This window comes from Kwoniella botswanensis, chromosome 1 (assembly GCF_036426115.1).
Source record: "Kwoniella botswanensis chromosome 1, complete sequence".
In the NCBI taxonomy this organism is placed as follows: Eukaryota; Fungi; Basidiomycota; class Tremellomycetes; order Tremellales; family Cryptococcaceae; genus Kwoniella; species Kwoniella botswanensis.
The window spans coordinates 3914090-3929185 of record NC_088599.1 but is presented as its reverse complement, the minus strand read 5'-3'; the positions used below and the strand labels follow the sequence as shown (position 1 = coordinate 3929185).

At 45.1% G+C, this 15096-nt stretch overlaps 4 protein-coding genes across 4 annotated transcripts; 2 read left to right on the top strand and 2 right to left on the bottom strand.

Moving 5' to 3' along the window:
• Positions 1–366: 366 nt before the first annotated feature.
• On the top strand, positions 367–4985 carry L199_001483 (uncharacterized protein; the record flags this gene model as incomplete). Its single annotated transcript, XM_064887237.1, has 12 exons — positions 367–1299; positions 1358–1526; positions 2235–2329; positions 2410–2619; positions 2685–2909; positions 2971–3429; positions 3521–3721; positions 3785–4030; positions 4092–4194; positions 4252–4439; positions 4507–4900; positions 4957–4985. 12 exons carry the CDS (start codon positions 367–369, stop codon positions 4983–4985), a joined length of 3252 nt encoding a protein of 1083 aa, XP_064743309.1.
• A 784-nt stretch (positions 4986–5769) lies between these two features.
• L199_001482 (uncharacterized protein) lies at positions 5770–9223 on the bottom strand (the record flags this gene model as incomplete). The annotated part of the gene is made up of 16 exons (XM_064887236.1): positions 5770–6273; positions 6373–6498; positions 6624–6669; positions 6746–6841; positions 6918–7069; positions 7151–7220; positions 7291–7763; positions 7822–7875; positions 7940–8114; positions 8192–8222; positions 8308–8449; positions 8523–8561; positions 8632–8713; positions 8781–8823; positions 8883–9004; positions 9084–9223. The coding sequence occupies 16 exons, from the start codon at positions 9221–9223 to the stop codon at positions 5770–5772; spliced, it is 2295 nt and encodes a 764-aa protein (XP_064743308.1).
• Positions 9224–9684: 461 nt separating this feature from the next.
• On the bottom strand, positions 9685–11027 carry L199_001481 (uncharacterized protein; the record flags this gene model as incomplete). Its single annotated transcript, XM_064887235.1, has 8 exons — positions 9685–9861; positions 9938–10009; positions 10087–10195; positions 10254–10303; positions 10447–10566; positions 10633–10756; positions 10810–10855; positions 10907–11027. The coding sequence occupies 8 exons, from the start codon at positions 11025–11027 to the stop codon at positions 9685–9687; spliced, it is 819 nt and encodes a 272-aa protein (XP_064743307.1).
• A 411-nt stretch (positions 11028–11438) lies between these two features.
• On the top strand, positions 11439–14618 carry L199_001480 (uncharacterized protein; the record flags this gene model as incomplete). Its single annotated transcript, XM_064887234.1, has 10 exons — positions 11439–11685; positions 11759–11908; positions 11969–12091; positions 12157–12966; positions 13027–13357; positions 13424–13781; positions 13848–13969; positions 14050–14296; positions 14426–14521; positions 14592–14618. 10 exons carry the CDS (start codon positions 11439–11441, stop codon positions 14616–14618), a joined length of 2511 nt encoding a protein of 836 aa, XP_064743306.1.
• Positions 14619–15096: the final 478 nt, after the last annotated feature.

The window sequence follows — 15096 nt, the reverse complement described above, 5'->3', positions numbered from 1 at the left end:
TTACCGTCGTAGCGTACCTTGTCTCTGGAATGAAACACCCCGTTCGTCCATTCTTCCACATCGGATGAATATCTCAGCCTTCTTCTACTTCTTCATTCAATGTGCCTCTCTCCCATCATTTATGATACTCTGACCTTCTGGTACCTCTACTGTAATCTTCCTCTTGTATATTACCTCTCCCGTCTATTCGACTTCTGACTGACCTACACCACCTGTCCCTGCTTAGTCCTAACACCCATTTCCTTCTGATCAATCGATATCCCTCATCTATCGATACCAAGTATACTATTCCAATACCTCTTGAGTGTCCCCAGAACTGTTACTTTGTGATCTCTCGATACCCATCAACTTCCATACACATACAAAATGGACCTTTACACCACCTCATTCACTTATCATCGACCTTCACCTCGATCACTTCGATCTACCAGTTCACCCCTTCCTTCTTCATTGGCTTTACCGGGCTCAAGCAATATTTCGACTATACCACTACCGAATGTCACCTCTGCCACGACTCCGCCGAGCAAGTCCTCTTTGACCACCAACCTCACTACTGCAGCTCAAGTGGAGAAGGATTGGAACGATGTTCAGAAGATGTGTTTGGACATTACGACCCGGGAAGGATGCTTGGTGACAGTCACGAAAGAATCTATCGGAGTAGATCTGAACCCTCAACCTCAACCTCAGCAGACAGATGGGAATGTAGAATCGAATGGAAGTGGCAAAGATGACTCGGTACCTATACCATCAACTACGACGTGGAACTTCCATTTGTCAGGAGGATATCAATCTGTTATGTCTGCTCGAGGAGCCATCCTGAGGGAAACTCCAAAAGACAATAAAACGATATTGAAAGTATCAAGAACGGAAATACTAGAATCACCTTTGTCGAATATCTCGCCATTGAAAGTAGACGTGAAAAGAAGATTAGATGAGATTGCTCTGGATTCAAAAGCTCATATAGCGGTTCTGAATATCGAGATACCTGGTGCAGGAGTGGGTGGGGCGGTTTTGGCTACTGCCGATGGTCAAGCTCAAAGTACTGAAGGCGAAACATCTGCGATATCTGCGTCACAAAGAGAAGGAAGTGCCGGACCGGAAAGTACAAGTGGTACTGATAACCAACCTACCAAGTCTACTGCAAGTAATAGTCCTACTGTACCTGCACCTGCACCTCCGCCAAACGCGCCTGTCACATATGGTCTAGAGACGGAACGAATGTGCGAACTCGTCATTACTGGTCCGCTGGAAAGTGTCGAAGTTGCCAAAGTCAGGTTGTTGGTCATGCTGGATGAACTCGTGAGTCAACTAGTGGTCTCATCCGATCCGGTCAGCTGATGATCTGTACGTCTGTTAGAGCGGTCTTCATTCTGAAGTGTGCGATATAGACTATAAGCTTCACAATATCATTGCATCTCGTAAAAGAGGTGTGATCCAATCTATTCAAGAGGAAACAGCCACCAATATATACTACCCTACCCCCCTTGTTGGCGTCTTCAATCCTCCCCAACCTGGGCAACAGCAAGGTCTGGGATATCGAGGTTTGAACACCATGGGAATGCAACCTACCGGAAACATGGGTATGCAAATGACTGGCAGTCTGGGTCCCGGATCAGGACCAGGACCTGGACCTGGTGGACCTAACATGGGGATGAACGGGATGCATATGGGTATGGGAGGGATGAACGGTAATTTCCAACCTCATCCTCAACAGCGTAACAACGGTCCACCGGTCTACAACCCTCATCAACACGTACATTATCCTTATCAGCCTCAACCGCTCCATATCGACCCTTCGACTACTAGAGGGATGCCATACAATGGTCCAGGTATGCAATACCCCATGCATGGTCCTCCACATCCCATGTCGGTGAACCATACAGGGATATCCACTATGCACACGGGCTATCAAAGTATTCCAAATAGTAGAATCAACTCGCCAATGCCACCTAATATGCATCATGGGATGCAAGGCATGAATATGGGTCCTCACGGCCATGGACATGGACCAGCACCGGGAATGGGTATGGGACCAGGACATGGACCAGGACCAGGGCCGTACGGACAACATGGACCTGGAGGACATGGTCAGAACCATATGCATGTGGGCATCGGTGGACCAGGGATGAATATGGGCATGAACCAGATGAATATGGGTATGGGTATGGGTCTCAACATGGGTCAATATGGTAATGGTCCTCATCCCGGATTGAGTATTCATGGAGGTGAACAAGGACAGTTGGGCAAGGCCAACCAAATTTGGATCACGGGAGAATTTTTCGGAGTACAAAGAGCTAGAGATATGTTGTTAAATGTTGCTGTGCAGAAGGTGAGTCAGCTCACATCTAGACACCCTCTCGCAAGGGATTACGAGGCTGATGCTTCGATACTTGACGTTGTGCCCCTCAGAGCAAACTTGTCATATCGAGAGACACCGCCATCTTACCTAGAAAACTCGATTGGTTACTTACCGAACATCTCGAGGAAGTAAAAGGGATCATGAGTGATAACGGAACATATATCCAAGTACCCTCAATCGGATCTCAAGCTAGCTTGATTACTGTGTTTGGTGATCATAGAGTCAATATTGAAAGGACCATAAGAAGTGTAATGGGATTGGTAAGTTGAAATCTGTTCACGTCTCGTCACAGTGAAACTGACTGATCTGTACGCTCAATGATCAGGCCTGTCAATTCTACGTGGCATCCTTCTGGCTACTTCCGATCTCCTTCGATGTTCTCATGCCCCAAGCTACTTTGAATCCTGCTCAGATGCAACCGATCCTCAAGCGTATCGCTCACGCCACAGGAGCTGAAGTGGTGTTCAAGTCGAATTGCTTTGAAATGCATGGATTGGAACAGGAAGTCAGAGCATCGGTCATGATGGTACTTGAGCTTGAAGCTATTCATGTAGGTTGATCGTACGTTGATCAGTTGTAGCTTGTTTGCTAATCGTATTATCCTTGATCAGAACTTCCACCACGAAATCCGATTCCAGATTGAGCTCGCTAACGAACATCGCGAATTCATATCCGGTAAGAAGAACGGTAAAATCAACAAGATCATGAAAATGGCCGGAGTGAAAATCAAATTCGAGACTTTCAACGATTACAATTTCCTCATGGATGTTTCGGGATCGGATCTAGGTTCTTTACAAGGATTATCAATGTTGCAAGAAGAATTACCTGCCGAAGTCTCCTTCCATGTGCCAGAAAGCTATCATAAGCGGATTATCGGAGTTGGCGGTAAAAATATCCAGAGGATCATGAAAGTTTATGGAGTTTATGTGAAATTTTCCAATGCCGAGGAATTCGCTGCGCTAGGAGGATATTTAGATAATGAAGATAATGTCGTGGCTAGGACTCCTGCTAAGAATGCTATCAATCTGGAGAGTTTGAAACAGTCTGTAATGGAAATGGTCAATCCTAAGGTAAGTGAGGTTACGCTTTCAGCTGATGTGAGACTTGGAGCATTGAGACCTTGAGCTGATCGTCTTTGGCTTTTCGATAACCCATCAACAGGATAAGGATTATACCGTCGAGAGTGTATCTATCCCTAGACGGTATCATCGAACTCTTCTCGGAGAAAAGAGCATCTTCATCCATGATATCGAACAGAAGACAAACTCAGCCGTTCGATTCCCATACAAGGAGAGCGCAAGTGATATCGTGACTATCTTTGGACCTGAGTCTCAAGTTCATATCGCAGCTGCTATGTTATTGGTACGTCTCTTGTTTTCCAAGGATGGATGTATGGCAACGGACTGATTAGATGTCAATCCATAGGATCATGTCCCTTTCGAAGCTGATCTTCACGTCCCGCCTAACCCCGAGCTCACTCGTCTAGTGACATCGACGGATTTCATCCTCTTCACTGAACGTGTCAAGAGAGATCATCAAATCGCTATTGTACCTTCTGCCAAATTCGGTCAAGGCGACGAAGCCATCTTCAAATTCAGATGTCAAAGGAGTAATATTGATTTCTTGGGTACGGCAAGAGATGCCCTGGAGGAATGGTTAGGACAGCACAATGTGAGTACTTCCTCTGGAACAACAGGACCGTGCTTGGCTGACTGGCTTTCAATGATTGTAGATCCAAGTTTACCCTTCTAACGCTACCAAGAGGGTAGACTCGTTCGCGGATGCTTTCTCCCATTTCAATAGCAAGCTGTTAGCCACAGGTGCGAACAATACTGGTCAGTCGTAGCATCCATCATCTTTGTATTGAGCTCCAAGCTGAAATATACAAGCAGAGGCGGAAGGGGAATCTCTCGTTGAGCGACGACAACGTCCCGTCACCGTCTCCACTGACGTGCGAGCCCTATTTAACGGTCCGCCTGGTGGCGCTTATCGATCCGGCGATGAGGGATCGTTAGGCTTCGCCGGCCCATTAAGCTATCAAAACCCTCAGAGAAGTTCTGACTTATGGCCAGGATCTAATGTAAGCTGCCGGCCGATGTCTTGCACACGATCGCGATCATTAGCTGACCCAAAATGATATGTCGTAGCAACCCACTCGAACTGAATCTGACCATTCCAAACGAGATTCCGACCCCATCATCCAAGATCGAGTCCGACAAGCGTCCACCGGCCATTCCAACACCACCGCTCATCCCCACCCTCATCCACATAGCCAATCTCGGATCAACCCCACGATGAGACATCAATCACTTGATATATCCCACATGAAGTTCTCCAGATCGTCCTCTGCAGGAAATTCCGCTTTTGGACCCATGCCTCCCTCGCCTACTGCTGCCAACTCCAGTCCTAACACTGCTACTGGACCGTATTTCCCTCATATGGGTCCTCACCCCATCAGAGCGAACGTTACCGGCAGAGGAGGATACAGTGGTTCAGGCGGGACCGCATCGAGTGATCAAGGTGTGGAGGGTGTGACGCAGGGTGAGTGTGACTTCGTATGACTGAATGACATGCATGGCTGATCAGCTTCTTTGTAGCTATGAGTAACGTCCAGGTATCCCATTGATGGTCGATCACCTGTCAAAATCTGAGCTTTCGGATGATACCTGTCCGGATTCAAGGTACAATCGATCTGATCTTATCATATATGGATATTTGATGATCGCTGTCTTTTCTCTTTTCTAAGTTTACACTATATAACATAGTTCACAAACAACATACTAGTATACCCTATAAACTAACAATTTCCTAATTCATTGATTCTCCTCATTTTGATTACCTTTTTCTTTTTTCCTCTCTCCTTGTCTCTTTTTCTCATTGATCATATTCATTTTCATCTCATCATATTTATATAAAATACAGTATTCCATCAATCGACCCACGACCCTGCACAATTGAATCATCCTCTTTCGATTCTCATCATTCTGCTCACTACGCTACATTTCAATATTACCAATAAATCAAAAATCACAATTTTCACAGTTCATACATATATGATTTGAGTCGATATTTGGTGTAATTCTTCTTAGCTGTAATGCATCTTCCTATGCTAGATTTAGATCTACTGTGCGTAGTACAGAGTGAGAGTATCATTATGTCTTGATATCGAGGTGAGAGGATTGTAAGGTAGAAAGATTACTTCACCATTCGCTGCAATGAGATCAGTACGATCATGATACAGTAGACATGGCTTATTGCTCTGCTCTTGCGCTTGCTCGGTATGGATGTTGTCTCCAAATTTAGCTGGTGCAACTTTTTAACATGCGTCACGATCCGATCCACACAACCTCTATACATGAGCATAACATATGCACTGTTTCGGTACGTCTTTCCTACTAAACCTGACACGTCTAGGTCTTGAACCAAGATCTACTTCCTGGTCTATGATATCTCAACGCACTATCCTCCTTATTCCATTCAATCTCTTGAGCCCACCAAATCCCCAACAAACCAAATACCAAGCACAAGATCAATATCAGAATTTGTGGGATCGTCCATCCTTTTTGATTCGATCTAGCTTTATCAGGAACCCAGATATCTACTCGTCTAACTTTATGTTCTGCCGTACCTCTCGGTCCCAAATCAATGAAATTATGATGAGGTGATTCTTCGAACCATACCCAACATCTGTGATTCGCCCAATCAAAGTATATTTTACCTCCTAGTGAGAGTGAAAATCTTACTTGTCCCTCAGAGTATACTTGTCGAGGTAGGAATATCTCAGTGACTTCTTCTATACTTGGTTGCTCAGTGGATACTCTTATAGGTGAATTGTATCGATAGGTGTACAAAGCTGTCTCGGCATCGTACGATGATGAAAGGGGTGTACCGGCCGTGGCTATTGCGTAAGGACGCTAGAACAGATCGATAGATGTCAGTCTGGATGGTTTAAAAGCACAGTAGATCGAGAGGTTGATGTCATAATAATGACGATGTAGATGACGATCACTCACAACGACAACATCCAAAAGTCTACTTCCTGCATCCAGATCTTCTCCTCCGATATTTGTATCTTCTGACTTTTTCAAAGCCAGAGACCGATTATGGTCGGAGTACCAAGAAAAGTTCTCTGCGTTCCACTGAGATACCAACAAAGAGCGTTAGAGATCATTCAGTTAGATACGAAATGCTTTGATTCTTTGAATCCCAGAAAGAGATTCCCTTAGATGGAAGGAAGGAAGGAAGCCAAGATATATATACTCACGTCATCTCCAATATCATCTCTGTTATCGGGGTTGTAAGTCCACAAGCTATCACAAAGACCCGGTTTCCAATCAGCAAAATCATCTTCACTACAATCGATCATCTATAATATTGATAACCTACTTGAACCCGACATTTGCACTTTCCAAAGCAGATATCATAGCATCCATCATCTGTCTTTGGTACTTCCAATCCCCAGTCTTCAATGCATGTTCGTTACTGTAGGAGAAATCAACTTCATCAGTCATTTATACAAGAACGAACGCCGGAAACGCGATGGGGGTTTCAGATTTACTTGAGATCCATAGGCACACCACATTCACCGATGATGACAGGTACAGCGCCCAGCTTGAGTCTCGCTTCCAATACGATCGTCTGGATTTGTTTGGCGTAATTTGCCTTGACACCGTTGGCTCCGAAATATAAAGCTTTGAGGAGGAACATTCCCTATATCACCGTTGACGATAAGCCTTATGATCATGGCAAACACTCATTGAGACATGATGAAAATGATGAACTGAGACATACCCTAGATAAACCTTGGACGTTGACTGTCATGAATCCAAATTGTTTCTTGAACAGAGCATTCAGGTCGTACCTAAAACGAAATAATGCAAACCAATTGAATTAGCAATCGAGATGATACTGTCTGAGATTAGCAGACATACCAATGAGGAGCATAAACCATATTATCCGGCCTTTTACCTTCCTCGTATTCTGGACAAAACTCATTCGGTATCATCTCAACCATCCTCATCAATCGATCCCCATCTTCTTTGGTTTTTTGTTTGGATGCCACGAGCTTATTCCATTTTTGGACAAAAGGGAAATAGAAGTCCTGATAAAAATCAACTTTATCGCCTTTTCTATTTTTAGTGAAATAATCCTCTTGTAACGCTATAGCCTGTTTCTTGTTATCGGACCATCTCCATATACCTTCTTTTTCCCATATACAACCTTCCCTGCCCTTTATCCACGCAGGTACACCCTCGGGATTAGCCGTGGTATATTTGGAAATGACAGTTGGATAAGGGAAAGAACGTTTGTATACCGGTACGTCTGATGTAGGTCTTCCAGCACCCATGGAAAATGATTGGAGGGGTGAAGGGAATTCACCAAGATGTAAATCGGTATTGTAGTTCTGATGAAACAACAGTTGTCATTATATGATGAAGACGAGTGTGTTAGACACAACTCACCCATTCATGGATAGAAGGTAGTCCTATATACCCAGGATGAGGTTCGTTGATCAACTATGATGTAAAATTGAACATGAGATTTGATCGTTTCGGATACATTAACTTTGATTCGACTAACCTCGAAGCCTAACACACTTCCAACATCTCCTACAGCATCTACCAATTTCTCGAACATCTTCAAGAAAGCATCTTGCAGATAAGTTTGGATATTAACTTTCTTGATCTTACCATCTGAAGTCGTGGTTGGTATCTTGAGAGAAGGCGCGAACGTCTCACCACCCCAGAATAGCGTACTAAGGTATATTTGACGAATTGTCAATCGATGCTTCCAAATTTGGACATATGAGAAAGAGGGAGAACGACGACTTACTTCATAGTAGCAGCGGCTAGCTTCTGATAGCCTATATCACCACACGGATTTCTATCAATCATCCCGTCTTTCGTCCATCTATTCTGATCCTCATAATACTGATGACGGGAACTCACCTGTTGGCCATAATCCTCTCTCTCCACCTAATCTCCCACCTTTTATTCCATCCAGGAACGCTGCACCGGACAAAGCTAACTTCTCTCCGTCATTCGAAAGGTCGAATCCCGCTGATGTCAATGTCCAGCCCGGTGCGCCTGACTATAAAATGTTGAAAGATAAAGATCAGATCCTGGTAACAACCATATGAAGGACAGTGCGTAGTCATACTTACACCTCCAGAGTATCTCGACCAGACATCTTGATGGATTGCCTATTACCAGTCCCACATCTCATTAGCTTCATGCGGGTATTGTTCTGGGAGAGGAGACGAAAACACGTACGATGTAAGCTACCAATCCATAGGGTTCCATACTTTCGAGTAGCTTTCTGAGATAATCGAGATAATCCTCATCGTATATACCCCTACAAGCAATATCATCAGGTCAATCCCTCTATTCTCTGATGAAAGTCGGGCTCAAAAATCACTTACGGCCCTTCATGCTCGACTGCTTCCCATGTAACGGTGATTCGAACTGATTTGACAAGTTAGCTAGATGCGATAGCTTGACTCGCTTGTGGAAGATGGACACACTAAAAGTCAAACCCCATGATTTCAGTCTCCTCCAATGTTGATCGGCTTCCTCCAATGGGAAAGGTCTGTTGACGTAGTTCACTTGAGCATGTTCATTTATCTTCGGTATAGGTTTGGATGGTCTACCATATATAACTTGCTTAAGTGAGGCGTCTATCATAAACCAAGAATGGAAGGTGAGAAGATGTACCGGAGACTCACACTTTACTTGATCCACTGACATTCGCTCCTCTCAGATTGAGGACTCTCCCATGATTATCTACGAAATGTCGTCCCTGGATATGGATGTCTTTGGCTTTTAGATGAGTGAGAGGGAAAGAAGGCGCGTCATCTTGGGACATGATATGGTGTTTTCGGTGGATTGTCGTGCGTAGGGGATGATCAATGAAGGCAATGATCAAGATTACAGTCAATCTCTTCGATATGGACGATATATGTATACCACTGAGATCTCTATAAATGATTTATACGCGAAAAGGTAGGAAGGACAATTGTATGACAATTGGATCGCATGGGTGATCTTTCGTCCAACGTAATATTCAATCGATCCAGTACAACGTTGATCACCGTGGCCGGTCAGTGTCAGTGTCGATGTCCGGTTTTCCCGGTAAAATATGCACTCGTATTAGCGGACAAATAAACAGATCTCTGAATTTGCAGACAGTCATACAGTAGTATATCTCATTTGGTAAACGAGGTAAGAGGTGAACCGGACAATCACTGCTGGATTCATCGCTCTATCCGTGTCCGGAACAGCATCCTCTAGGACCAAATACAAGACACAGCCCTGTAACAGGGATATCTAGCAGACATGCTCCAGTTTAGCACCACCTCCAACCTTAGAACCCAGATCTCTCGCTACCGTCCTGTTAAACAATTCCATCATCATGCTGAACAGACTCCTAGTCAGGGCGGCATCCCATCTGCCTTTGGATGACTCGTCTCGAATGAAAGCGTGTTGAGCTTGAACTTCGAGGAACTGCAAAGGTCGAAGGGACCGCATCAGCACATTCGTACTTCCTAATGTAGGTTACATGTCATGGGGTGGTGCTCACAGTGAATGGTATACCCGCTTCATCCAACGTGTCTCGAATCAACGTTCGCCCATTCCTGTCAACGTGAGTATCCTAGATTCAATTCACAGGTTTAGAGTCAATTTTTCAATCACGGAAAGATCGACTCAACATATAGCTGATCAACTCGCCTGTTTACCAAATACCATAGTCACTTCTCCCTTTCCAGTCAGATCGCCTTTACGAATCTTGATTAGTGTATCGTCAGATTTGCCTTTACCGAGGGTCGCTGAGTGAACACTAACGGGACACGTTAGCTTGTTCGTATAGGCACGAGGGCTTGGAGGGATATACTCACTCGGTAGCGAAATAACAGAAGGTTGCTAATACTCGGGGATCAAAAGCGCACTGTACTTGATGAGCTGATTCTGATCAATACATGTAGAAAATAACTCACTCGTAATGCCTGAGAAGGTAGACGCCCTTATTTTAGCTTTAAATCCTCATCTTGCATCAGACGGGTTGAAGGGACCATCGCATAGGACACATACCAAGTGACCTCCCAGACACATTCCTGTAGATGCTATCCTTCCTGTACAGTTCTCCAAAGAGCACAATAAGTCTACAGACAGTGTCGCATCTTCATCATATCCCTCGACAGTCTTTTCGATCTAAGGTCTTACTACATCAGCTATACTTCACTTTGAGCTGTGCTGTCAGCTTAGTATGATACTCACTTTGTACTTATTTCCCCTATCTGTACCTTCCGTATCATATGGTATAGCTTCTGGCCCCTCAAACTCGTGGAAAGACGAGGGGAGGGCAACTATATATCCCTCAGAGGCAATATTACCCGCAAATCTATGTTCGCACGTCAGCTCAATTTGGAACTCCATGATATATTCTTAGCTGACCTTTCTACTGGACCTGTCACTTGATAAATCTCAGAGAATACAACACCTATCGAAGTCCGTCAGCTACTGATATGTTGGCAAGAGAAGAAGAGCTCACATCCTGGGAACTTGGCTTGAGGGTAATCTGGTAAGTTGGGCTCGATCAGGTAGATCCGGATGGTTCCTGCTCTGCCATTTGCTTTGGTGGGCACGTCTCGGTAGGAGGTCTTGATCAACATGTTGTCGCTGTCGTTGAGACCACTGAATGTTCTGTTCTGTATGCATACACGATATGATCACTCTGTCTGACCTCGGGTTCATCCACAGACCACAGGACGAGGACCACCTCCACCGGGCAGCAGTAAGGAGTATCCGGAGTTATGGTCGGTGATATCTCAGGTGGCATATAGGGATGTCATGACGATACTCGATACTCGATGGATGTTAACACTTCGGTCAATGTCAATCAATCGTTACAACGACACAACCAGATAGATCAAACAGTCTGTCATTGCACATTGTTTGAATCGCATGACCCTTTGTCTGTCTGTCAGTGAACCCTCATAGTCACCACAGGATCCTCTTATACAGGGCAAGCGAACAGACATCTTTCTCTCTCCTCGACTCTACCAGCATCGCAACGAAATCTGATGTCAGGTTTCTTCGGTTTCGACACCTCCCTTCCCGAGAGGGGTGGTCAACGAGGAGGAGGTCAACAGCAATTTTCGGGATTTCAAGCCTCCAATGTGGACGAGACGTTTGCATTGGGAGGAGCAGGTGAAGAAGAAGATTTGGCGGTGTATACCTGGGGTGAAGGAGGTATGGGAGGTGGAGGATTGTTGGAAGGTGGTGATGAGTTGAATGATGAGACTTTTGGTGATGATTTGGGTGAAATAAGTGAGTGAAATCCAGCAACATATCAACCAATTCAACTCCGGACGATACGCTGACTGATCATTCTGGCGTATAGGTAACAACTTCCAGTTCTCCTCTCAGCCCGCTCCGGCGCCCTCGGCAAAAGGTAAAATAGCCTCAACCCAATCGAGATATAAACCTAAGCCCGTGTCAGATCCATTCGCATTTTCAGAAGATGATTTCTATTCCTCTAGACCTACGAAAAGTGAGCTGCTTCGAAGGTATTGAAGTGAAATCCGGAGCTGACGAGAATATGATAAAATAGAGACCACCACCGCCAAAGCTCCTTCTCGACCTAAACCGCCCACAGCTCAATCGGGTTCAGTGGAGAATCTTTGGAACAAGCCCGCTGTATCTAGTCCAGCATGGGGCACAGCTCCCAGCTCGAGTAAGTTGGCATTACATTCCCAGAATACAGCGCGAGTTATTGCTCACATGTCGTATGATCCACAGTGACCAAACCTACCCCTCCTCCTTCAGCTTCTTTCTCCTCTCAGCCTCCTGCTCCCGGTCACATCAAGTCCCTAGAAGAAATTGAAGCGGAGATGGCTCAGATGGCTATTCCATCCACCTCTACTGCTGCACCAACTCAACAGAAGGTACTTTCGCTCGAGGAGATAGAGAAACAAATGATGGAACAAATCGAGCCACCTCGACAAGCTACACCTCAACAACCTGCTCCCCCAAGAGAAGCTACACCAACTCAAGTTCCAGGTCTTGCAGGTTCCGGATACGCGTCCCAACAAGCTTTGTTGGATAGTATGTTCCCTGAATTGGGTAAAGGTCCTTCTTCGGCTCTTGGTGGATCTACACCCGCTTTCCCACCTGGACCAAGACAAGAAGGGCAACCTCAGCCTCCTCAACCTCCTCAGCCATCTCCAGAGGAACTAGCAAGGATGGAAGAGTTACACAAGAGAATAACAAGCAAGATCCAGTCTATGGCTAAATACAATAACCTCATGGGATCATCCGATAAAGATTTCATCACTCGTATACAACTTTCTCAACTTGCTACTGCCGATCCCTACACTTCCGATTTCTACGCTCAAGTTTTCTCGGCCCTCAAAAGAAGTAGAATGATAGCTGAGGGACAAGGTGATGGACCGACTGTTGTACAGGTCGGCGCTGGTATGGGTCTAGGTGTAGGTGGTCCAGTAGGAAATAGGTTCGGTAAAATGGGTCAGAATACTATGACCAAGCTTTCTACGCAGGTCAAGAAGTTGGTAGAAAATAGAGCTCAACATCAGAAAGTCACTAATACAGGTGAGCTTCCTCTTTTGCTATGTTTGTCTACGATAGTCTAGCTGACTCTCGCGATTTTAGCTGCTCTACAAGGAGCTCTCGGTAGAGTGACTCGAGGTAATGCCGCTGCGCCCCGACCTGTACTTGCCATTCCAACAAGTAACAAACCTGAAAACCGACCTGCTTCCCAACTCAACCAACAAACTGGTATCCATCGTGCGGCTTTGACGAAGAAGCAAGTCATGTTTGCCCTTGAAGAGTTGTATGATGCTATCTTGGAGCTTGAGCAGATGAGAAGGGATGCCCCACCCCCTACAGCTATGGAAGAAATTGAGATTTGGCATGCTAAATGTCAAGCCAAGGTGGATATCATCTGGAGGAGGTTAATGGTGATGGAACCACTTGATATTAGGTGAGTTAGCTGACACATTATAGCAGTCGAAGATGATTGATGAGCTGACTCGTGTGTCGCATGTAGTAATCCCCATCCATTCATTTCACTTATCAATCCAATCAAAGGACAAAAGCTCTTCCCTCGACTACTGAGACACCTCCCTCATACTCAAAGTATTACCTTGCTCTCACTTCTAATCGCCACTTACACTCAGCTCGACGTAGTATCAAGAGCACCCCCGCCTCCCGTAGCAGATGCCTCCCTGCTCACCAAAGCTGATCGACTAGATCGAGCTAAGAGAGAAGCTGAGACTGATAGTTTCCTGCAATTTGTTATCCCTGGTGTGGATATGATCATCAACCGATGTGGTCTTGGTCTCGTAGCTGGAATGTTGGCCATTTCAGCGCAGCGATCGGAAGTTTGGAGAATCGCTGCTACAAGGGTGAGTCACCTGCACAGGAAGCGGGACCGGGGTAGTAGCTGATATGCTCTTTCGATTCCCATTCAGCCTGGTGTCGCTTTGTACACAGCCTTATTGTCAAAGGCTCAGAGTTTGATTCGATCGCCTACACCAGATCCTATGAACCCTCAACAGAATCAGCAAATCGATCCAGCAGAGCTTGAACAATGGTAAGTCGTTACAGACAATCGTGGCGAATTAGTGTTTTTCCTGATGAACAAATTCGTCTGTTGCGATTGCAATTGATCAGGTCCAAAACATTCACATACTTCCTCCACGTCCTTCTCCCTCACCTGAACGACCTCTTCCCATCGTCCGTCGCTCAGAAAGCGGCCTTCGGTCCCGGTGCATACCTGATAGGAGGCGATGCAGTCTCGGATAGAGAAGGTCAAGAGATGGAAAGGCGTGAAGCGGAAGTATGGGGTTTCGTAGCTGTCTTGGCTGTCAATGCGGCAGAGGAAGATCAGACGAATTTGGTGGCTGCTTTGCGAGAGAAGGTGAGTTAGCTCTTCGACAAGCCATGAGATATCAAGTTACCACTGTTTATCGCTTGTTGTCTGCGTTGTTATCGACCGACCCTGCATTCACGTAACCAATGCTAATGAATGAATTTCTGGTTTGAACAGATCTTACACACCGTCCAATCCTCCAGACATCCAAACGTATCCCCAGCAAGAGCAGAAATGAAATTACGAAATGTCAATATGTTCTTGAATGGTTTGGTGAGCTGGCAATCATTTGTCTTCTGTAAGATGAGCAACAGCTGACTGACTGGTATTATGTGTTCATTAGGGTCTCGATGCCTCGATGATCGAGTAGAGCCGAGTAGAATCATCATTGTTTTGTGTACAATAATTGGTAACGAGATGATAGATAATATTCACCTAACATCCCAACCATTGCGATACCTGCCTGATATTTACTTTGACAATCAGAACCCAAGATGCATAAACCAGAAAATGGCATAGATGCTTCATTCTCGTTGGGCAAGAATCGTCCGTCAAGTATTGAAATATCTTCTGACTGAAACAGGGGCCATTGCATAACACAAACATAAGGCTAAAACAATTCTGACATTCGTTGATCTACAGTATACTGATCACGATGATAAAAGAATGGTATGATTGATCACCTTGTAACCGCCAAAATGTACCGCACATATCTGGATTTATGCGAACTACTTCGCTTTATATGTAACTCATAAATTATACATACATAGTGTACCGTCAATCTTACCGACTATGTTAATATATTATCGAACATGTACAGAAGTAGATACATCAATTCATTACCAAAA